The following is a 24,467-nucleotide window of genomic DNA, read 5'->3' as shown; positions in this document are numbered from 1 at the left end:
CACATTCTTAAACCCTAATCAACTTTTTGTTGTTCTGTTCTCTCAAACATCCAAATTATGGCTTCCATCCAAATTGATGAAAATTAAGACAAATCAAGAAAGAAGCGTACATGTCATATCTCTTTATTAATTCATTAAACGTCGTGTGTAACTCTTTAAAATAAATACATAGCATCATCTTTTCCATCATCTTTTCCACTATGAAATTTATTTGTTTTAGAACTAATTATTTTGGTACTTTGTTTATGAATTTTTAATATTAATCAAGTTTAATGAAGTCTTTGGTGTTTTTAAATATTTGTATAATTATATATTATATTTATTTTTAACATTAATATTTTAACCGCTATAGCACCGGTTGGTCAATCAGTCGTAAAACTTCTTGCAGACATATTTATTTTAAAATGCTAAACCAGTCATTTAAAACGCTTAATAATATTTAAAACCGCAACCTTCCGCTTTCGTAAACTCTCGCAAACGTTGCGTTTAAACGAGTAAAGCCCTTAGAAACCTTAGTAGGATTTTAAATAGCTGCAGTTTTGGAGGAGGAAGCCTTTCAACCTCGATTCACTTCTTCTAGGGCTAGTTGTTGAAACGACCAAACCCGTTTAAAAAAAAAAGAATAATAATAATAAATAATCTAAACTAGTTGTCTCATATCCACTAGCCATCTAACCACAATCAAACCAAACAGCAGAAAATAATTAATACCATTAAACCAATAAATAACCAATATTAATTCATAACAACTAGACTAATAATCCAATCAACATAAAACGAAGAACCAGCAATCCTAAACAACATTCTAGGACTCAACTCTAGCAACCTAACAAAAGCCAGACAACAACCAATCGAGCCACTAGAACATTCTCCTCTTCATGGCTTTGATTCCACGATAACACTTTGCTTTTACCTGCACCACAAACATAAACTGAGATGCATGAGTATTTTATAAGCACTCAGTGAGGCAATCCTCCCATCTACTGGGCTATACACACAAGCAATTGAGATACTCTAACCATCAAACAATAATCAACAAACAAACCATGAACTGCATCGACGACACCAACCATGCATCGACCGACACCAACAGGAGTTGCATCGACCAACACAAGCTTGCATCGACCGATGCAAGACTAGCCTGTATCGACCGACACTAACGCTGCATCGACCGATGCATGCTCAACATTTCACGAAAACCCTAGTTGCATCGACCGACGCCTCCACATGGCATCAACCGATGCTCTTAGGTCAAATCCTGCTGTCCTCGCATTTGCATCGACCGACACACAAGATGCATCGATCGACGCACATGCCGAGCATCGTTTTTCCCAAAGCTTCTTGCCGGATCCTCGTTCCTAAACAATCAAAAACTCGATCCCAAGCCACAAGAAAGCTTCACAAAGTCCTAATAACGTACTAACAAGCCAATTAACACATAAACAAGCAAATCAGAGAAATCTCAAGCTTAGATAAGCCATGGTCATGCACTCACCTTTGCCAAGAAGATTCTGAACCTCAAAAAAGAATATCTACACTCCTAGGAAGCTCCTACAACGATCCCAGCTATAGATCTCTAGAGGAACAACCTCAAATCTGCCAAAATCCTCAAGAACAACAAGAACTTATTTTCTCTCTTTCTTTTCTCTCCAAAAGTGGCTAAACTCGGCCACAAACGACAAAGCTCCCTTTTATAGTCGACTCAAGGGTTTTCTAAAACGCAACGTTTCACTTACTCGCTTCCCGACCAAGCCGGCCTTGCATCAATCGACACATCACTAGTATCGATCGATACACTTCCTAAACCAGGATTCCGGTTCGCGGATGTTACAGTTGTCCTCACATAGCCGCTTCCTAATAGGGTTAGTTAAGCTGGTTTCTTGTTCTCGTAATACATTGTAATATTTTTTGTTAAACAAAACATTAAAATACTCCAAGAAAATATTTTTATTTACATAATTGGGTAATATCATATTTTTAGTGATATTATTAATAAAATTTTAGAATTTTTTTTTCAAAAGTGATATTAGATAAAAGTTTTAATAAAATTCCCGATTAAATCTAAAAGTTAAATTCCATTTTAAATTTGTATGCTTTGTCTTTTTACTTTACTTTCACCTTAAAATCTAAAAAACTCTAATATAATTTTTTTTCTTTGAAATGTAATTTGACATTCTATTTAAAAGAAAAAAACTAAAAATAGAATAGAAATTTGTATTAAAAAATTATAATTATAAAATCTCAAGTTAGTAAAAAAATTATTATACTTATTAAATAACTTGAGAAGAATATATATATAAAAAAAGGAATTTATATAATCGAGAAATTAGAGAATATGTTAAAGGAGAGGCGCACGACAAAGTCGACTTTAACACAAGTCCGCGCAATATATAAAAGAGAATCCAATCTTTTTTTCTCAAATCCTCTCTGCCTCTGCCTTGCGTTTCTTCGGGCATTGTTGACTTTACAGAGAACCCATTTCACAACTCGCTCCGGATCGCCGCCGTTTCAAGCATGACTCATATCCTTTCGATTTCTCAATCTGTTTTTAGTTTCTCTGTTTCTCGCTCGATCTACCAATCTTTTGTAGGGTTAGGGGTTAAAAAAAAGTTCTCAATTTTAGGGTTTCTAGATTGCCCCCTTTTGATTCTCTGTTTTGTATAAAGACTAGATCTTGTTGACTCTTTCCTCAAATCTTGATTATGGGTCTTATTAAGATTCTGAATTTGATTAGAGCAAAGTTTTGTTGTTTTCTTTAATTCAAGCTTTTGATGCGGAATCGTCACGTGGAAGTCAGAGAGAGCGTGACCGTGAAAGAGCCGCGGCTCGTGCTGGAGGTAAGGGTAAGAACGCTGACGATGGTCTGACCCCGGAGCAACGTCGTGAAAGGTAATAATAATGAATCTGTGAGGAATGGGGTTGTTTTTTTTGTTTAGTTGAGTTGCTCTGATCTGTGTGTTGTGTAATGAAAATGATTCAGAGATGGGAAAGCATTGCAAGAGAAGGCGGCTAAGAAAGCTGCTCAAGCTGCAGGTGCGAGTTCTGGTGGTGCTGCTGGAGGCAAAGGAGCTGCTAAGAAGTGATTATAATCCTTTGGTTTGTCTTTTGAGCTAAGAAGTGTAGACCTTTTTATGTTTGAAAATTGGGTCATTTAGATCTGATCTTTGACTCTTGTCTGAATTCCCATTTATGCTTTGTCTCTGTGTTGAAATTGCAGTTTGATGCTTATGGTGAAATCTTATTTGATCTTTATTTGATCTGTTATTATGAAGTATACTTGCCACTAACTCTACCGTCTCTTTTTCTTAGAATATTTGAAATCGGGCCATTTAGTTGGAGACTGAGCTTTACTCGTGTCTGAATCACGTTATGCTTGTTTCTATGTCGAAATTGCAATTTCATGTTTGTGGTGAAATCTTATTTGGTCTTTGATATGTTTGGATGAAGTATACGGACTTTGCTCGTTTGAAGATATTGTAGTTCTTGTGTTACTCGTAATTGGTCTTTGATCTGTTAATATGATGTATGCTTGCAATTATACGGTATCTTTAGGGGACACTATAGTTCTTGTTACTCTGACCTGATGTTTAACTCCGCGGACGTTTAGTTAGACTGTCTGAATGATGTGATGCTGTCTCTGATATAAAATGCAATTTGATGCTTGTGTTACATTACTTATGTGGTCTTTGATCTTCATAACAATTGTGTGTGTGCTTAGTAGTGTAGGTCGCTTAATTGTTTTAGGAAAACTTTACTCAAGAAAACTCGAAATTCAAGATTCTGTTCTAGGAAGCATTGTCGGCTTAACTCTGTTTTGTTTACCGGTAACTGTTGTCTGAGTGACGAAGATTGATGCATGTTTTCTTAATGAATCAAGGAGTTTGCTTTTACTTGACCTTTGTATCATACCTCAATTTTGGTACTGGTTTTTAAGCTTTCAACAATAGAAGTGTTAAAACACGTTGTTTCATACAGAGTCTTTTCTGAAATGGTTTAAAAGAAGGGAACTCTCCTTTAAATTACAAATCCTTGCTTTCGTATTACATAAGTTTACTTGCTTGATGAGTTTACGTTCTCACAATTATAAATCTCGCCGCATTCTAAGTTCCCAAACACGCAACCAATCACTTGAAGCTAAAACATCCAAGCAATTACAATCACTCCACGATAAACACGTAATACCATCAACTTCCAATGCTTATAGACCGATCTATCATTCTGAATTTCCAGCTATACCACATGTTCAGTTGTATTCTAGTACTATCTTAATTAAATATTGAATATTCACATTGGTTCATATGGAACCCCAAAAAAAAAGCTAGGTTTGAATATTTGCCAAGTTATTGAGTATTATATGCAACTCTTTCTATAAGTACTTAAGAATTTTGGGGAAGAATGTACCATGAAACCATCAAACACCAGAGAGGAAGTTACCACGAAGTAAGATAACACTTTCTTAACGTTATTTGAATAATATGAGTGAGAACAAATTGATTTAGGTGAAGTTAGTTCAGAGATATGATCAATCTAGAGTCCTAAAGGTGCAAAACTCATTGAATAAATGCAAGATTACATAAATTTAGATAAATTCATGTGGAAGCGTTAGTCATGAACTTTATGATTAGTGATCTCATGTATTACAATAATACAAATGTTCATTGTTTAATAATTTGTAGAAAAGAAGCTAATGCATATATTGATAACTTTGAACTTTATAAGACATTGTGAGTATTATTTTGAATGGTGATGAAGAAATGTGAACCGATTCTAGGATACTTTTAGTCACACATATGAAAGAAGTATCATCTCTAGAGCTCTTCATGATTTTTGGTGCATTTTGAAATCAAAATACCAAAATTAGTTGATGAAATAGCTAAAAAAAATATAATGAACACTAAGGAAGATTTAAGATTTTTATTATTATTTTTTTTTAAACAATCAACACTATAATAACACATAATTTGTGATGTTAATGAGATAATGAGTTTATTATTTTACTCATACAAAATATTAGCAATTGTAAAAGTAAGAAAATCATTGTTTACAATAAAATTTTTACCATTTTTGGAATACCTTTTTAAAACTTTCACAACTTTTTAACAATTTTAGTATATTTTTAATAATTCTATATTTTATTATCAAATATTACTTAAAATATATACTAAAAATTATTTAAAACATTATTTTGTGTATTAAAAATAAGTATATATTGGTCATATGATACTATATTTTTTATTCCACAAAATGTATCCAATCGACATATTTTTCATTCTGCGACTTTTCATTCTGCAAGTTTTTTTATTATGCAATTTTCATACTGTAAGCTTTTATTTTGCAACTTATGTCATTAAACATACAATGTTACCAATTAGAGCCAATATAGATACTTAAAATGTTTAGTACTATCTAATCACAATTAAGAATTCACAAATTAAATATTGTTTAATAATTATTATTAAATTTGTCTTCTATCATATGCTAATTAAAGATTTATGTGAGAATTTTAGAATGCTAGAGAGGAGGTACCATTAAATAACATAGAGGAAGTAACCGCATATGAATGACACGTGGTACCGTATTGCTGGAGAGACGTGTCACTTTCAGTTTACGTTATTGGTTGTCTTTAGATTCCTGTCTGACAATATGCTGTCCCACTCTATTTTAAATTCTTTATTAACACTTTTTTCTTTAGAATATTTTGTTTTTATCTATCGAAATTATTCTAAAACGAATATGGAAAGTGCATTGATTGTAATTGTATTCTGAATTCTAATAATCTCTTATTCTTTTTGTTAAACCATTCATTCGTCGATAAATACTACCAAATTCAGGTGCTAACACAGCAATTTTTTTTTTTCCGTTTAAAGGATTTCATTTTATTGATAAACGTCCAAGGTAAAATACAAACAGCCGGCAAGGAATACATTCTTTCCAGAGACTTAAGCCGGAGAGTACATGAACACTCCCGGAGACTAATACCAAACAAGGTAAACTAAGGGGAAACAACCCAGACTAAGGAACACAACATCCATTCAAATACTTTCCGGAACAAATTACAGAGATCCAAAAGTAGAAAAATAAAACCTTAACCTTTGAAAATTAAAAACATATCTGAGACAAGAAAGAACACACAAACGGGTTACAAAACAAGATTCTCCTTTACCTAGAGTTAAAACCGAATGCAAGTGTCGTGCGCTTCTTTATGTTGCTCCATAGGTGAGCTACCAGAGACGGTGAGACAACAAACAAAGCCTAGAGGCTTTTCAAGATGAGCGACTTTTGGAATCAGGAAGGAAATCTAGATCTACGGAGGTGAATTTTCTTTATCTGAGGCAGTGGAGAATCGGTTGGAGACTGTCTCTACCTTGAAGGTGGCCAGATCTGAAGCTGATCTTGACGGTGAGAAACAGAGACAAGTAGCTTGAACCCATGGTTGAAAAGGTTTGAGGTTAAAAAAATCTAGATCTGAAAATCGAGATCTGAAGCTGTAGAAAACAAAATTAAGATGGATTTGCCGAAAAGGAAAAAAAACCAACTAACTAAAGAGAGACATCCAGTTCCGGTGCTGAGAAAGCCACCGGAACCGGAAATCCTAGGCGGCAGCGGCGATCTTGTTTTTAGAGAAAAGAGAGAGCGTTTGTTTTTAGAGAGAGAAAATTAGGGCGACGCTAACACAGCAATCTTATCTAGAACCTTTGATTGTTCATATTTTAATTTTCTTGAGATTAAGCCAAAGAAAATAGTAATTCACCTAATCAATTTGGCTATCTACTTAATTAACTTTAGTATGATTAGAAAAATACCGTATTACGAACTCCATTTACAGATTAAGAAAATAAACCAACTGAACTATACAGCACTAAATCAAATACAATTACGAATATTATATATTATATATGTATAGTGCAAGTTTTATGTTTAATTAAAATGATTGCAGAAAAAAAAAACCCCAGAATATTAAGTTGGTCATAAGACAAAAGACACGTGTGTCTTCTTTTTTGTTCCCAAAATAATTTGCTTTTTGGTTATTTTGGCTTATACATCCTCTCATCTTCTCTATCTGCCACTGAAATTAAATAAAAGAAAACTCTTTATTCTATGGGGAAAAATAAAAATTAACATATAATAATCAGATGTTCATGATGCATAGCGCACATGATATAGTTCTATTTTTTTTTGACGATCGATATAGTTCTATTCTCTTTCGTCTTTGTGCTTTGTTTCAGCGAATTGCTTTTACAGAAATGCTGTCTCAAATCTAGGCATTTTACCTAAATCAGAAGAACACAATCTAAGGGCTCACAAGCAAATGTTTATGCCTCATGAATTCAATACTATAAATGGTACATGTGGTTAGCTTCTCGTTTTAAACCTCTCTCTAGATGTCATGTTTCACCATAAATTCTGGAGACACAGCGTTAACAAAACATATATAGTAACGAAAACGGTTCTTCTAACAGTAACGAAAACGTATAGACATATATAACAACGAAAACATATATAGATACATACGTACAAATTTACGGAATAATACAGTATCGGACTCTAGAAAATTTAATACTGTATATATATATATACAATCACCATAATATTGTAGTACACAATATGAGGATAGACATAATTAAGATGTTTTTTTTTTACATTATTAATCAAAATACGTTGTATCTAGACAAGGAGTTAGACAACATGTATAGATGTAACTTTATAAACATGGTTATATTTAATTGTTAACAAAAGTAATAAATAATGAATTAGCTCATTCTCATGTGCATCAGTGCATGATGAGATATTCCACAATACATTTGCCTTCTGGCTCTCTCTACTCGCACTGCTTTTCGAAGTCAGCCTCACATGTTACTTACTTAGTTGCCTTTGCTTATTAATTCAACTTCTTTTTTCTTAACTTTATGTTTATCCTAAAACAAACTAATACGAATGATTCCCTAAATAGGTAATATGACGTGTTTGTCATTTCACAAAGCTAATAAAAGCATTTTAAGTTTTGTTCTGTAGTTGTCTTAAGCAATGTTAAAAGAATATTTGGAGATTTAAATAAACTAATAGAGAAGAATCTTACGATCGAGCATAGTTCACCTAATTTAAAGAGTTCAAGAAAGTTCATATTCGAATCCCAAATTAGATTTCAGAGTATCCATTTACTCACATGGCAACCTCAAATAAGTTTATTTATAACCAAAACAATAATCTTTTAAATTAATTCTCTTATGAATAATAACTAATAAGTCAATTTATTATATATATAAAAAAAATTAATAATCAATTAATTTCTTCTAAATCATTTAAAAATATAACAAAGATGCATTTAGTCATGAGTAGTGTCGAAGCTTGCCGAGATTCTACAAGAGTCTCAGTACGTATACATGATAATCTTCTTTTTCGACAAATGATTTTTTTTTTTTTATCGCTAATTGAGGCACTTGAAATATTTGAGTATGAAAAACATAGTGAAACACATTATTTTTACAAATATATATATATATATATATAATCTCAATAAATCAACTTAAATAATGATCATAATTTCTCGATAAACGGACGATGCCTAAGGTTCGAAACTTTCTTCTTGCAAAATAAAACAATCAATAGAACTCTTAAGATTTTTGAGATGACTATCTTGGGATAATTCATTTGGTAAGAAGCAATTATTTACTCAGTATCTTACTTGCAACATTCAAAATCTTAAGATTTTTGATATGCTATCAACTTTAAGATAGTAAAATGATTGGAATCGATCAGCGTTTTCAAAAATAGAAAGGCACATGATATATGTTGGTAAAGAGATTCTAATTAAGGTACAAAAGAGATTATATATCTTTAGTGAATCAACTTGCCCTTAAAGTCTTTGTTAAGCTAGCTAGCTAGATTAAAAACTATTAGAACAAAAAAGCTAAATATACGAAAACTCTTCTTACAAGATTCCTATAAGAAATATATCTCAAATTTGTGAATAAAATGCATTAGATACGATAATGACCTACTAAGAAGAAAAAAAAGACACAACCAAGAAAAGTCAGCAATTAAAATAGAGCTCAAAGGGATATATGCCTCTTCCATCAACAAATTATTTTTATTTTCAACACTTTTAAACTTAGTATAAATCTAATATAATTTTTAAACAAGCACATTTTGTATAAATTAATATGAATTTAATTTCATTACTACAATGTGTATATATACTAGGTCCTCGTTGCTATTTTATCGAAGGATTTTTTGGAGGTGAATTCCTCTATCAGTTGATTTTCTGTTCTAAGCTTAAACAACTGAAGAAATCATGAAAACTAATAGAACATGTAGCAGTATATATATAAATTATGTTATGAGTTAAATAAAAAATATATATAGTTATTGGAATATAACAACACTATGCAAAGTAAATCTTGTAATTTCTTTATTAAAAACAAATTCATTGAAAATTAATTGCAAACATATTTCTGTTTATTCATCATGTTTATTTATTTTTATTAACGAAACTGATTTTTTGTAAATAACATGTTTTAAGATCGAGAATGTTTCAAAAACAATAATGAAAAATAGTAAAATGAAATTAGTTAATTATAACTAGATAATGTCATATGAAGGTTAAGTTAATGTATCTGTTCTCGTCATCTTATATTATGTTTTTGATCTTTTATATCCATATACAAATGATAGAAAATAGCTATATTATTTGATGATTAAACCCTTCTTAAATTATGAATTTTTGACATGATGTATAGGAATGGCGTATGCTAGCGCCAACTTGCTATTTGATATCGACAATTAATTTTTAAATGATGAGACAATGACAAATAATGTTTTTATTTTCGAGAAGTTCTAATATAATAGCTAACTTTTTAATTAAAAACAAATTTAGTTATACATGGTTAAAATTTTTCTCGGTAACCTTTACTTATTAAATTCGATACTTTGACAAATAACACTTTTAGTATTTTACAAAATTGTAATTCAATGTTTTTGTTAGTTGGCGAAACCGATTACCGATGGTCCTATACTTCGAGATGCATACACAAAAATACTTTGAGAGTTACATGTTATCTATAAATTGTTATGTCTCGTTTGGGTGTCACGATCTAAGAAAAAAATTAGATGCTACCAATTTCTGAAAAAAAAAAGTATAGTCTATAAAATCAAAATTTAGAATTATTTATCAAAACACAGTTTTTAGTTGTTTATAAAAAACTAAGTGTTCAAAATTTATAACCATATTTTCCGCCTGGGAGTTAGCACGTAACGTCTAGTTTATTTGCATCATAAAAATATGATAGATTTCAAATATCAAGTAAAGTAAAATCAAATAAATTTAGATGAAACCAAATAAGTAAAAGAAATTGGTAATTATTTTTCCTTTCTTAAGATTTATTATTTTATTTTGATTTTTTAAGATACTCTTTTTGTCTTGTATTTTTGGTCAACTACTTTTTCCTTCTTAATTAAGCCTTACCTCTTCGATTTTATATTATATTGTCTTAAACATTTCGTTTCCATAAATCAAAATAATATTTTTGTTCATAAACGTCCCAATAGTCATCTCAAAGGGCAAAATGCGTATCATCTCAATTCTCAAATTAGAATAACAAAACTTCCGAATCGACCCTTATAGTATATCTCACAAGTTTGTTTCAAAACACAACCCCATGTTTTTAAACATAATGAACTCCTGTCATTAAATCTTATTACTAAGAAACTTATATCTTGAATAGTAATTAAATTTAGTCAAAACATATTGAGTATTGACGGTAGTAAGAAGAAAAAAAAGTGTTCTTGCAAGCAATTGTAATAGTCACTAATGTTTTACATGCACGAGAATAATTTGATGTACAAGGCTAAGAGGGTGAAATCATCATTAAGAGGCAGACGACATAAAATGATGTTCTTAGAGAGGAAAAGAAGACAACCCATGACTTCCGCATTAGTTGGATTCAATTAAAGATTTAATTAGAGGCCAAAACTTGAAGCTAATCATTGTATTTTGATGATAATATTAATAATTATGGGCTCACTAATTATAAGCATTTGTGGTGATTATCTGCTCTATACTATACGTGGTTACTAAACTAAAATTTTATTCTCCAATTATATATATGTTATCATCAATATCGTTCAATAATGTTTTCTTGTTATCACATCGTTCCAATTATTAGATCCATACAACTGTAAAACTCTAATTAAGAAGTTTAATAATTATAATACAATATTTGTCGATAACTCGATATGTTGTAATTTGGATTTCAAATATGACCCTCATAAAATGATTTTAATTAAAGCAAGAAATAGATATACAATCTCTGAAGTGACCTTAGTGCAGTGACAAAAGATAAATCTATTTGTAGATAGCACCATCACATCAGAGATCGAGTCCCGTTTCTTACGAATGTAAGAATTTGGTTAATGGACCGACCAGTCATTCTGACGTGGTTAGATCACACATCGGATATGAAAGATTAGCATTCACAACTAAATAAACACATTTGTATATAACATGAAAGTGTCATCTGTATTTTTTATAGATTGGGATGAAACCTAGCAAAAGAAAAGTCACATTTATATATACCTTGTGGTTGTGGTCCAAAGTCTTATTCCTAGGTTTCGCCTTAGAGCACCAAGGACAACTAAATAGACGAGGATAATAAATTAAACACAGTGGGAAGTATTTGTTTATTGTAAAGAGGCTTAATTAAGGGATGCTTGAAGATGAAAGGTTCTTACATGAACTATATATATATATATATATATATATATATATCTTAGCGAGGACAACTAAATTAAAAGTATATTTTGAATAATTGTTTTGGTATCACATTGAATAAACTACAGATTTTATAACAAGACGTTAAATGGTAAATACATACCCCCTCTATATATACTGTGTTCTGTGTATATACATAACAATATATATATGATTTAAAATATTTGCACATACATATATATATAGATATAGCTAAACTAGCACCGATCATTTAATTCTAAATTATTTACGTATACGTGAATATATTTGAAGTGATGTGGAAAACAAAAAATATATATATATATATATATATTATTTATTTATATATTTTAAGTGATAACCAAAGGAAAACAACGTTGGTATCCAACAACAACAACAACATCATTCGTATGTTCTAATTTAATTATGAACCCTTTACCAAAAAAAAAACAATATATGGCTATAAGACACCTAAATGTGTTAGGGCTGAGTTGTCACGTTGGATTGATAAGTGATAATAAAAAGCGAACGTAGAATGGGAGCCACGAACAAGTCGCAAGATAAGAAAAATTAAAGGGTCAATTAAATAATTTTGTAACCAAAAAAATACTAACATAATAATTGTTTAATTAAAAGTGTTTGTGAGACTCTGTTACATATGAACAAATTAAGCTTGGCAGAGCGTAGATCTGAGTCAGACGATAATGTTTCTTCCGGACAATAAAGTTAGGTTCCCTAAATTTTCTAATATTATCTCCACATGATCATCACACCAATACACACACAACACTCCTTAATTATCGTATATATATAAACATTTATTCTCCACCCATTTCTTCAAAATTAAGAGAACTACCTTCGTTCTCTGTGCAAAACCAAAAAAAAAAAAAAAACATACAAACAAATAAAAACAAAAATGAACATGGAAGATCAGTTTCCCAAAATAGAAACTAGCTTCATGCACGACAAGCTCTTGTCCTCTGGAATCTACGGGATCTTGAGTTCTTCGACGCCACCGCAACTTCTCGGTGTTCCAATATTCTTGGAAGGTATGAAATCTCCTCTCCTTCCTCCTCCTTCGACTCCGAGTTACTTTGTATCGCCTCATGATGAGCTCACTTCTTCTAGTCATCAATCTCCGGTAGCTTCTGTTCCTTGGAACTTTCTAGAATCTTTTCCTCAGTTTGATCAACGTCCTGATCATCCTTCTAAACCCCCAAACCTTACCTTGTTCCTCAAAGAACCAAAGCTTCTAGAACTTTCTCAGTCCGATAGCAACATGATCCCTTACCATAAATACATCCCAAACTCTCTTTATCAATCAGATCAAACCAGAAACGAGTGGGTAGAGATCAATAAAACCCTAACCAACTATCCCTCAAAAGGGTTTGGAAACTATTGGTTAAGTACCACCAAGACTCAGCCCATGAAGTCAAAAACAAGAAAGGTTGTTCAGACGACGACACCAACAAAGCTGTATAGAGGAGTGAGACAAAGACACTGGGGCAAATGGGTCGCAGAGATTAGGCTACCAAGGAACAGAACCCGTGTTTGGTTAGGCACTTTTGAAACCGCTGAGCAAGCCGCGATGGCTTACGACACAGCAGCTTATATCCTGCGAGGCGAATTCGCGAACCTCAACTTTCCTGACCTTAAACACCAGCTCAAGTCCGGTTCCTTACGATGCATGATCGCCTCGCTTTTGGAGTCCAAGATTCAACAGATTTCGGCCGCCCAAGTAAGTAACTCTCCACCTCCTCCTCCAACAACAGTGGAATCATTGGAGCCGAAGAATCACATAAAGATGGAGCCATCAGGAGAAGTAGTGATGATGAAGAAACAAAAAAGTCATAAGGAAGTGATGGAAGGAGATGGTGTACAATTGAGTAGGATGCCTTCTTTGGATATGGATCTCATTTGGGATGCTCTCTCCCTTCCTCATTCTTCTTAACTTCAAAGTTAATGTCACAAGCTTAATTATTACTTCTTGTCATTTTTAATTTTCCATAAAAAGAAAGAAATTCATATTTTGATTCACATTTGGAGTTGAACACATTGTATTCCTTTTTACAACCACATAATCAAGTGGTTCTCTCTTTTTTGTCTGCTAATTAATTGTTTTTTACTTTGCGGTTACTAGTAACCATAAAATAGAAAAAGTGTTTGTTTTTTTAATGAGAAAAAATTATAATTCGGTTGCACCAACTCCAACTTCAAAAGTCTAATATTTTAGAATGCTTCCTATTCTATATAAATGACTTAAGCTCAAAGGTCAATAGAGATTGTGAATAGTAGGGCAGAGAAGTGTTAAAAGGGCAAATATGATGAGTTTGGAGTTCTGTTTTTTGTATAGAATATGAATTTTTTACAACAACAAAAATCAAACTGTATATAGAATAATGTCATTTTTATTTTAAATGGTATTTTCCGAATAGGCAATTAAAGAGAAAGATCTAGGTGTTAGCAGAGAAATAGAAAGGAGAAACAAAAACTTTTTTGACCCGACCAATGTATAATAAAGACACCCATCCACAAAAGCGTCACTTTTATTTCGAAACGACGCCGTTTGGAGTACAGTGTTTGTGACAGGCACAAGAAAAGAAATCTCAAACCCTCAACATTAGAGTTTTGGCAGAGAGATTGTACAAACTACAGTTGCTCATGTATTCACTAGATATATATTTGTGTCGTGGTTTATTCGAGTAAGTACATACCTTGCAGTTCAAGCACTATGAAGGTCCAGTGTCATAGACTTCGCCTTTACCTGCAAAAGAACATTTGAAACCGAAATAGAATCAGCCACTTGCTAATAAAAAAAAGATTACTAGCAAGAACTGTGTATATACATACTATATACATTACTAAGTGATACAAAGAGAGAACTATTTGCAATTTTTTTCCCCACGAATCAAATCAAACAACGATGAAACTCACCATTGTGGATGAAGGGCTAGAAGAGTCGAGAGGTCCAGATCTTCTGGCCTCCCAAAACCGGCTTGTTTTCTCTCCACCACGCTGCACTTGAGATTTGCTCTGTTCTTTGGTAGAGAAACTAATCTTTTCTCTTCCCTTTTGTACAGCTCTTAACCTTCCTCTCAGCACACCAACTTCACTCTCTATTTTCAGTCTTTCATAGTCCACAGCCGACATTGAATTTCTGCGCATGTTTGGAGACATGCTCCTTTTTCCTGGTGGAAATGCCGGAGGAAGTCCATAACTTGTATCTGAAACACTTCGTGATCTGTCGAGTTTGAGATCTCTAGTGGCATGGTCAGAAGGAACATTCAGTTGCACTTTGTTATCTTCATCAGTCACTACATGGATATCATGTACACGGCAATCAGTGTAATGGGAGTCCTCACCAAGCTTAGTATCAGCGATGTCGCTAGTTCTTGTTACTAGTTCTGGAAATGAAGTGCCACACTCTTCTCTTTCTTTCAGTTCTACATCAAATGGCTCACTTCTTGACTGATCAAACTCAGGATTTTGGTCTACTCCATTGTCAACCTCCCCAGGCTTTGGAGAACCTCCACCATTACCATAATCACCTGTACGCAGTGATTTGTTTCCAAAAGCAAGTAAACGACTGTCCATCTGATTAGTAAAGATCTCAAATCCAGAAGAGACATCCGCAGTCTCCATATCATCCTCCCATGGTTCAGTAATCTGTTGTGGCGTTTGAGACCTTCTGACTTGAGCTGGTTTCGAATCTGGCGCGTTAGGTAGAGGTTGCTCAGTCTCAAGAAACATTTGCCTGTAAGTGTCAACTTCCTTCTCAAGAAAATGTTTTTCCCTCTCCCTCCTCAGCAATATTTCTTTAAGAATGCTCATCTCTTCCGCATCAAAAACAGACTTTTCCTCTATCATCCGCTGATACTGCCTAGCTTCCATCTCTATCGACGCTTTCTCCTCTTGTAACCGCAAAATCATACCCAAAGCCTCATCCGCAGCAGATGCAGCAGCATTTCTCTCTTTCTCGAGTTCAAGAGCTAATGCAGAACGTGCAGCTCGTTCTTCAGCAAGCACTTGCTCTAGAATCTCAATAGTCTTTTGTGTCATACCACTATAAGTTAGATCCACAGGGGAACTGCATGTACCTTCACCCGCCCATGAAAATGTCCTTTCCGGCTGTTTGTTCTGAGCATCAGCTTCACACCCAACTGAACTTAGTGAAACACTTTTCCTCATGGACACATCCTCTAAACATTTTCCACTATCTACATAGTCATAATTTGTATCCAAAATCAAACTTTACTATCAAAAGTAATAACTTTACACAAAGGAAACAAAATATGAAAACAAGAAACACTCAGCCATAATAAGCTACTGACCTTGGGAGTTCACAAGAAGAGGATCGTTTTCGTCAACATCGACGCTTGAAGGTGATTGCTGGAAGTTCTTATACCCAAAGTTACCTTGAAAATGGTTCTTGAGACCATAAGGAGACCTATGGAAGCTAAGACGCTTACTCTTAACTTTAAAACTTGCCTTTTTCAAACTCTGCGCGGTTAAAAGATCCAACCCTGAAGCATTATTCTCAACCCAAGAATCAACCCTCTTCACAGAAGGAGTACTAGATACCTCTTCTTCCAACTCAACACGTCTCCTCTCCCCTTTTCTCTTCTTTCCAACACGCCCACCACCACCATTATTATACAGAATTGAATCAAAAGGTGTTCTATTTTTAGCAGATCTCTGAACAGAAGAGATCTTTTTCACAGGAAAGTTCACTAACCTCTCTTGAAAACACTTATTCTTATTTGGGTTACTGAACAAGCCATCACAAGGACATGGGAGTTCCAAACCGAACAAACCGAGGAACTTGGAGGATATATAAACGAGAGAGGAAGCGCAAAGCAAAGAGAAGGCTACAGAGAGATCAACAAACGCAGCCACTAAACCCTTAAATGTCCATGATCTTACCTCTCGGCAACGCATTTTTTTAACACCTGCGAAAGGAGACAAACGCTACCAAATTTATTCAAAATTCAAAGCAAATTCAAACAAGTTGATGAATTGGTTCGTCAATCTGAAATCAATTAACAAATACATAAATTTGGGGGAGAGTGTAACTGACCAAGGAATCAATCGTGAGCCCAGAGAAACTGCTTGGGATTTGGATTAAATTCCGTAAATTAGAGAGAATTAACAACAATAATAACTCATACAAAGAAGAAGAAGAAGAAGGAGAAGTTGAGAAATCCGTAAACGGCTCTTCCTCTGCCGTTTTTTTTTTTTCTTTCTTTGGTTCAAAAATCAAAACCTTTCTAATTGTTTTTTAAAGTTTTTTTAGTTTTTAAAAACTTCATTTGCAAATCACACGAACGAGTGAATCGATACGCCGCCGTTTCCTCACCGACCCCATCCTCCCTCTCTCTCGATCAGTCGATCTCGAGATTCGTGTTTTGTTTTTTCCTTTTACTATATACTATATTCAGACCCGTACGATACGTGCGTGGTTTGATTTCAAAACTAAATTTTTTTAAAACCTTATAATATATTATGTATGTGTGATGTTATATTTGTTGATATAATTATTGGTTATAGTATTTTTAGTTTAAACTTATATTAGTTTAGTTTCATCTAATTTATTAATGTTTGAAATAATAACAGTTTCACATAAAATTAGATTTTACACGACGATAGATCGTAATAGAATGTGAAACGAATTAGTGATTGGTTAGATTTGTATTAAACTCGTGAGCTATGAAACTGGATTAAAAAAATTGTTAAAAAGATTAAAACTTCCAAAACGAATGACCGATCTAAATTTTCTCAAGCGGGTCAAATCCCTCCCGATAGCATGTATTTAAACCGATTAGTGATGAGTTAAACTTGTATTAATATTATATAATATATATCTTAAAATTATATATTTTGTTTATTTCCAAATAACCTAAAAATATGTGATTGTTTAAAAATTTTAAAAAGTGATAAAAGGCTGATTGGCAAATAAAATACTTTTAAAACTCGGGGTTATGTGAGTTTGATGACTGCACCCAAGCTATTTTAAAATGGTTTGTACTTGCTTCTTCTGTAATCTTTATTTTATGTTGAGTTGGATTTCTACATAATTTTCAGGTTTAATAGTTATTTAATCTCCATTTATACAATAAAGTAATATAACTTAAATAAAAAATGTAAATGACTAAATGGCTAATAAATTGGAAATGAATAACCAATTGTCACAAAAACATAAGATATCTATTGTATTGTTGTGTCAATAACCTTTAAACTTATAACTTGCACTTAGAAGGTTGTGATAACCATTTAAATACCCAATGAAAAATTTCTATTATATTTTTTAAATATATATTAACTGAAATTAGAAGACAGTTATGTAGATTTCGCAACTATGTTGACCTTTAACCTGCATAAATTATTAGCAAATTTAAATAAAACATAACAAAGACCAAATAATTAGGTTCTTAATGTTAATTTATGCCTAAAACATGACTTTGATTTCCAAGTCAAATATATGGATCCAAAGTTTTCCATCTACAAAAACAAAATACACAAATTAATAAGACATAAAAATTACTTTCTAACATTCTAAACTCGCAAAAAATATAAAAATTTAGGAATGTTTAGTTGTTTGTATAAATTCATATCACCAACTATTATTGTGGTTGACATCCAATCTCTGCAATACTTCTCTGTCCAAATCTTCCTGCACAATCAAACCACAATATGTTGTGATCTGCCCAAATCCTCCCTGCAATAGCATCCCTATACATCCCCTAAATCTTTTTTTATTTTTTTACATATTAACAAAGAATTTATAAGTGTGAAGATTTATTGGTGTAAATCATAATAGGAAGTAAAGAAACATAAGCATATGCATGCTCATGCCATTTTATACAAATATAGCCATATAGGTGAGTAATATTAATCGTCTTAACTTCTCATTTGCTTTATAATTTGAAAATAAAATATTTAATCAAAGAACAGAAAACAGAATATTATAGAAAATTATAACAAATATGAATGCCCCCTCTCTAAATAAGTATGCCATACAATGCCCCCTCTAAATCCAAGTTACTATGCTATCATCCTAATCATCAATGTTTTTTTAAAATATAAATATATAGATAAAGGATTAATGTTGACGAATATAATATCACCTCGACATCTGCTAAGATCATTTCTAAGGTTTCTCCAGTGAAATTTGTATATTGCCTCCACGAATGAATGATCCGCACCTGAATCTTCTAAGTCGTCTTGAAAGGCTTAATGTTGGCAAGGCTTGTGATTCCATTATTTGCAGCCATTTTTTCTAGATTACAAATGTGTATGCAATATATTGTTGTAAACTATACTGATAATCGCATAGCCATTTATTTATAGTTTGAGACCTACGTACGTATTAAGGATAGACCTAGCAGATATTTTGCAGAGTAAATGATCATATAGGAATATAGTAAGTTCTTGAAATTTCGTGTAATTTTCTATTGTTACCTTTAGGGTAACCGTAAAACATTATAAACGGTTTTTTTGGCAATTTGTTAAATTTGGAATAATTCCTTATTTTGTGTCCTTATTTAATATAATTCGTCAATTTTAGGAAATGGTTTTCGTTACACGAAATCCCTTTATACTGGTTTTGCAATATATGATAATTTTCCAAAAATAGGTAAATTGCATGATTAGGGGGACATTAAAATTATTGATTTTCAGTGATACATTCCTAATAATTTTAGAGAGCTAATGATCGTTATAATTAATATTTGTTAATTATAGAATGCTTGTTTTTTGAATTTTGTAAGTAGACCAATAAATACACATATATTAGATATAGATATCCATGTAATGGCCGATCGTCCAATTTATGGGCTTGTAATTTTTTTACGCCGAATGATACATTAGTTTGGTAACTGAGATAACTTTCCTCATTCCAAGCAGACAAACCACAATCCGAACAGATTAAAACTGGATTGTATTAAGATCCACATGCATTTGGCAATAAAATTACCTGCCTATCCTTTTCTTTTTATATGGTTTGATATATTATGAAGGGTATTTCATGTCCTATTTTTTCCCTTCTTTTTCTACTAAACAAATAATGCTTCCCTTTTAATAGTATAGATTTTTTTTGTACACACGTATTTGTAAATTGACAATTGATACATTTATGTGTTAAATATGAAAAATATGAAACCACTTGGGATATATTCAAACTAAAATTTTAAATTATTTTAGTTTTTATGTTGTTCTATATGATTTTGATGATTACAGAAAATTAATATAATTTATTGTAAAATCTTTTCAAATCAGCTAAAAATATGAGATTTAGATTTTATGTTTAACTAAGAATCCTTAAAAATTTTCTTAAATCCTTCAAAATCATTAAAAATTAAATCTATAATCTGTTTTCATTTTTCAATAACAATGGATATTTAAGTCTAATTTTTAGTTTTAAAAGTATATTTTTAAATCATTACTTCAATAACATTGGATTAAATTAAACTTTTAAAAATCCATAATTGAATAAGATATGATTTGTAGATTTTTCCCAAATCACTTATCAGATTAACATTAAAGTTATTTCATTAATAAAAATATCTGATTTTATTTAGTAAAAAAAGGTATAATGTAGATTAGTCTCTTATATATGATATTTAGAGTTAAATTATAAAGTTACAGTTTTGGTGTTTTTATGTAAAAGCTATAATTTAGATTAATTTCTGATATATGATATTTAGAGTTAAATTATAAAATTATAGTATTAATATTCAGTGAAAAATATTTGAGTAATAATATAGAGAATTTGTTAGAAATGTCATTTTTTAAATACTCTTTTTCAAAAAACCTCTTTTTGGAACATTTTCATTTTTGCACTCTTTGACACAATTACAATATGTTAAATTAATTATTAAAATTTTCTTTTTAGGTTTGGGTTCCCTATTTTACATTTAGGATATAATTCTAAGGGGTTAGGGTTTAGTATTTGGAGTTTAGTGTTTAGGATTTAGTTATTTTGTATATTAAAAGGGGGTATTTTTTAAAATGGACAGCATAAAAGTATATTTTTGAAAAGTAACATAGAAAAAGGGTATTTTTGAAAAATTAATATATAATTTTACTTCTGTTAATAAAAAAAGTACCAAATAAAATATAAAATTGTTGTATAGGTGTTTTTATAATTGTAGTGAAGCCATGAAAACATATTTTTAAAACAAAATTTTATGATTTTGATTAAAATTTTGAATATAAGTTATCATAAAACATCAAAAAATCTCAATCTAAATATGTAAATAAGATTTAAAAAATTGTTTTCTACTTACAATCTTAAAATAATCGGACAAGAATGGGATGGGACATGGTGATTAATGAGAGAGTGATCGAAGCTACGCAAGATTTTTTAGGACAAGGTACGTTATATACATAAGAAGCTCATCCGCAATGGGGGAAATAATCTAAGATCAGTAGTTAAGATCTTTTGTTAAAAAGTTAATTATTGGGAGAACATGTTTAAGATCATAAGATTTAATAATATAATATTCTTAAACATATTACATTTATAAAAACTGTAAAAATAACATTTAAATTGCAAACTTATAAAACTTGTACTAAAATTCAAAATACAATACTAAATTTTTATGAAACAAAAAAAACATTAAAGATTAAAAAAAAACAAACAAACATATTACTTAATTAAAACAAACAAATATTTTCTTTAATTAATACATAGTTTAAATCAAATCCTCTTTTAATTTGTGAAAAATTGTTTGCAAAAAATTATATCTAATCACAGCTTGCCACGTCAGCTTAGAACTGAACCTAGATCAGTTCTACATCAAGAACTAGACAACATGTTCTTATGCCACTATTCATTATATTTATAATTTTAATGGGCTAAGAACACACCAAGTGTTCCCCATTGCGGAGAGGTTTGATTACGAAGTTTTAAAGTTAAATACAACAACAAAGCAAATAATTAAGCTAAAATTTTCTCTCGCTCTCTCTCTATCCAACGCTACTACTCGGTATAACCCATCCAGCTTCATCATGACCCACAACCAAACAATCCCCGTTTCCAAACACTCCTCGTTGTCTTTTCTTCATCAACGCAGCTGAAACTGGACTTCCTACGGTGCTGGAAGTCAGAGAGCTCTCTGCTGAACAGTTGTTCTTGTTCTCTATTGCTACTGCAAGCTCGGATAAAGATGGGATTGTTATTTTGGTTGTGTCGAAGGTGTTTGTTGTTGTTCCTCCTTGGCATCCATTGGAGATGGAGACCTTTATGGCTAGCTCTGATAGCTCTTCTCTTGCCGCCTCTAGCCCAGCGAACGCAACAGCTTGCTCCTCTATAGCCTTGCAAGCTTTTTCTAGAATTGATTGCAAGTACTTTCCTTGCGTCTCGATCCTTTGCTGGAGTCGCCTTTGCACCTGCGCATACTGATGGACCTCATTAAAATGTGGAACCATGGCTCAATGTTGTTGAATTTGTATATCAAGCTAACATTAAAATGGACAGTATCTATATGGTTCAATGTTTAATTAACAGATGTCCTAAGTAGTATTGTTCCGATAAGCTTTGAAAAAGTATGTTCAAAGGCACAAACTCTTAGGTCTAGGTCTACTGTATCTAGCTTAGAACTGAATGTCACAGATAAGATCTGTTGTTAGTTGTGTTAAAGAGCAGTTAGTGAGGGACAAGGATGTCTCGTTAGTTTGGTTGGACATTTGGTAGAGTAGAGAGTCTCTCATTATTCAAAATCTCTCTGGTTTTTTTGGTAGATCTAATAAGAAAACAAACCTCTAATTGCTCGTGTAGTCTTCTTTGGACTTCCATCTGGGCACGCAAAGCTTCAGTGACCTGGTAACTCCTGGCTCACACAAAACACAAGGACTGTTCATACAGTAAACATTCACAACCACTAGTCAGAAATTTGGGGACAAAGAGACCACTTGTAAACCGTACTCGTTCTGTTCCTGAGCAGCCATTCTTAACGATGATGTTGACGATGAGCCTGTGTCCTGACTCTCCCCAACACAAGAAACTGCAGAGATATAAGTTGAAAGAGATATCAATGCACAACAACAACAAGATGCCCCTTTTGTGTTTCATAGAGATATCAATGCACAATAAGATGCCCCCTTTTGTAACAACTGATAATACCGGTGATGCAAACAACAAAAAAATGGTGGATTCGATGAAAATACCATCTTTGGAGTTGTCAATTGATTCTTTGCAGGATTGCCTCCCTAGACGAAATTTCTACCGCAAAAACATGGAAACAAATATAGTCAAAAGCACTGAAAAATGTTTCTTTTAAAGTAATCTGAGTAATAAATTAGGCATCATTGATATTGTTGTTGGTAGTATCATCAGACCTGAAGATGAGATTTGAGGTGGTAGAGAGTGAGACCCTTCACTCCCATTGTCCTCATTATAGTTTTGGGCGTTGCTTCTGTAATCAAAACACACAGAGGCACTCATAAACTAAACAAGGCAACAGACATCAAAAGGTATAACGAGACCTATGCAGAGCACACAATAACTCTCGAGTAATTCCTAAAATTGTTCAGAGTGACATATTATTAACCCAAGAAACCTTTTCTATCTCGGGACTCAATTTTTCCAAATCTGGAAGGAACGAAACCTAAACAGACCCAAGAAGAACGCATAAAACAAAACCTAAACCCACATTTCAATTTCCAAGATCCATAAAATTTCAAGCAAGAGACACTCACTGTCGGGTCCGCCGAGCTGAGTGACGGCGTCAACGAATCTTTCATGGAGCTCAGAGGTCCAACGAAGGCGGGGCTTGGGGTCAGTGGTGAGGACCAAACAGGCATCGATGGGGAGATTAGTTCCGTCAGAGTAGTCTCCCAAGCTTCCATCTAGAGGAAGAGAAGAATGAATCGCCGAGTACATTCTCTTTCTTTTACCACCCCCACCACTAAATTTTATTTTAATTTTCTCGGCTATTTTCCCGGGAAAGTGAAGGAGAAATGTAAGGGGACACAGAGGAGGAATATGCAGATTTTTGGATATCCAAAGACAGCGAAGAGACGAGTTGATATCAGTTGATTGGGACAACACTCCGATACTATTTTCTGTGCTTTTTTTTCTTTTTTCTTTTTTCTTTTGTGCATTATTAACATTATTTTATTATTTTACTATTTTGCGTATATTTCTACACAATTAAATAAAGGGTGAATTACTAGAATATTGCATAAAAGCTTCCTTATTACAAAAGTAACATACAATTGTTTGTAATTACTAGACTAACACATTGTACCTATACTACCCCTGAAACTAGTGTTGAGAAAAAACGTAATTACGGCTAATGCTATTAGAAAGAAAAAAAAAAACATTGGAAGTTGGGACTAAGTCTACCGATCCTTTGATGGTAGATTTATACACGTGGACTGATTAAAGGTGTACGTCAGATATTTTTGGTACACTTAGTTGTAGTCTTGGTACACTTATCGGTCACCGTAGATGGTACACTTAGTTGTAGTGTTGGTACACTTATCGGTGGACGTACATGAAATCGATTCGTTAGATTAAGTTGGTAGAGGAATTTCCCTTTGATGATAGACTTTTGTTTTAAGCGCGTGTAGCGGCAAACGTAACAGGGTGGGAAGATATTTATGGTAGACTAATGGCATGTTGCGACAGATTTATGCGACAGCCTTCTCTCCTTACAGATATTTTTGGTATACTTTGTTTGTTTTTTGAAATAGTTTTCGTAGTGTTGTGGTAGGCTTCTTGTCAGTGGTAGATTTAGTT

The 24,467-nt window shown here is 32.5% G+C and overlaps 4 protein-coding genes and 1 long non-coding RNA gene across 6 annotated transcripts in view; 3 read left to right on the top strand and 2 right to left on the bottom strand.

Annotated features, from left to right (window-relative positions):
* On the top strand, positions 2,379 to 3,271 carry LOC104732350. The gene is made up of 3 exons (XR_758774.2): positions 2,379 to 2,521; positions 2,787 to 2,889; positions 2,981 to 3,271. It is a non-coding gene; the product is annotated as a small EDRK-rich factor 2 (long non-coding RNA).
* On the top strand, positions 12,581 to 13,762 carry LOC104733709 (ethylene-responsive transcription factor ERF062-like). Its single transcript, XM_019233845.1, has one exon. It carries the CDS (start codon positions 12,642 to 12,644, stop codon positions 13,674 to 13,676), a length of 1,035 nt encoding a protein of 344 aa, XP_019089390.1. The 5' UTR covers positions 12,581 to 12,641; the 3' UTR covers positions 13,677 to 13,762.
* On the bottom strand, positions 14,254 to 17,000 carry LOC104732349. Its single transcript, XM_010451882.2, has 4 exons — positions 16,803 to 17,000; positions 16,057 to 16,674; positions 14,660 to 15,942; positions 14,254 to 14,489 (listed from the first exon to the last, which is right to left on the bottom strand). Exons 2-4 carry the CDS (start codon positions 16,661 to 16,663, stop codon positions 14,448 to 14,450), a joined length of 1,932 nt encoding a protein of 643 aa, XP_010450184.1. The 5' UTR covers positions 16,664 to 16,674; positions 16,803 to 17,000; the 3' UTR covers positions 14,254 to 14,447.
* Positions 21,530 to 23,788, bottom strand: LOC104732348 (protein PHR1-LIKE 3-like). 2 transcript variants are annotated; one of them, XM_010451880.2, is made up of 6 exons: positions 23,423 to 23,788; positions 23,063 to 23,139; positions 22,892 to 22,946; positions 22,650 to 22,728; positions 22,485 to 22,554; positions 21,530 to 22,123 (listed from the first exon to the last, which is right to left on the bottom strand). In XM_010451880.2, exons 1-6 carry the CDS (start codon positions 23,604 to 23,606, stop codon positions 21,692 to 21,694), a joined length of 897 nt encoding a protein of 298 aa, XP_010450182.1. In that variant the 5' UTR covers positions 23,607 to 23,788; the 3' UTR covers positions 21,530 to 21,691. The 2 variants fall into 2 exon arrangements, with proteins under 2 accessions (XP_010450182.1, XP_010450183.1); XM_010451881.2 differs by having other exon boundaries at positions 21,530 to 22,114.
* Positions 24,223 to 24,467, top strand: part of LOC104733708 — a 3,548-nt gene continuing 3,303 nt past the window's right edge. The window contains exon 1 of the mRNA XM_019233622.1: positions 24,223 to 24,235. Coding sequence (XP_019089167.1) covers positions 24,223 to 24,235 — 13 coding nt within the window. The remainder of the gene's footprint in view (positions 24,236 to 24,467) is intronic.

This window comes from Camelina sativa, chromosome 12, assembly GCF_000633955.1.
Source record: "Camelina sativa cultivar DH55 chromosome 12, Cs, whole genome shotgun sequence".
Lineage (NCBI taxonomy): Eukaryota > Viridiplantae > Streptophyta > Magnoliopsida > Brassicales > Brassicaceae > Camelina > Camelina sativa.
This window is presented reverse-complemented; position numbering and strand designations above follow the sequence as displayed.

Coding starts and splice junctions, on each gene's coding strand:
- LOC104733709 (XM_019233845.1), top strand. CDS start 12,642: ATGAACATGGAAGATCAGTTTCCCAAAATAGAAACTAGCTTCATGCAC.
- LOC104732349 (XM_010451882.2), bottom strand. CDS start 16,663: ATGCGTTGCCGAGAGGTAAGATCATGGACATTTAAGGGTTTAGTGGCT. Junction 15,943..16,056: donor TCTTCTTGTGAACTCCCAAG/GTCAGTAGCTTA, acceptor ATGACTATGTAG/ATAGTGGAAAATGTTTAGAG. Junction 14,490..14,659: donor CTAGCCCTTCATCCACAATG/GTGAGTTTCATC, acceptor GTTCTTTTGCAG/GTAAAGGCGAAGTCTATGAC.
- LOC104732348 (XM_010451880.2), bottom strand. CDS start 23,606: ATGTACTCGGCGATTCATTCTTCTCTTCCTCTAGATGGAAGCTTGGGA. Junction 22,729..22,891: donor AATTGACAACTCCAAAGATG/GTATTTTCATCG, acceptor ATATCTCTGCAG/TTTCTTGTGTTGGGGAGAGT. Junction 22,555..22,649: donor GCTGCTCAGGAACAGAACGA/GTACGGTTTACA, acceptor TGTGTGAGCCAG/GAGTTACCAGGTCACTGAAG.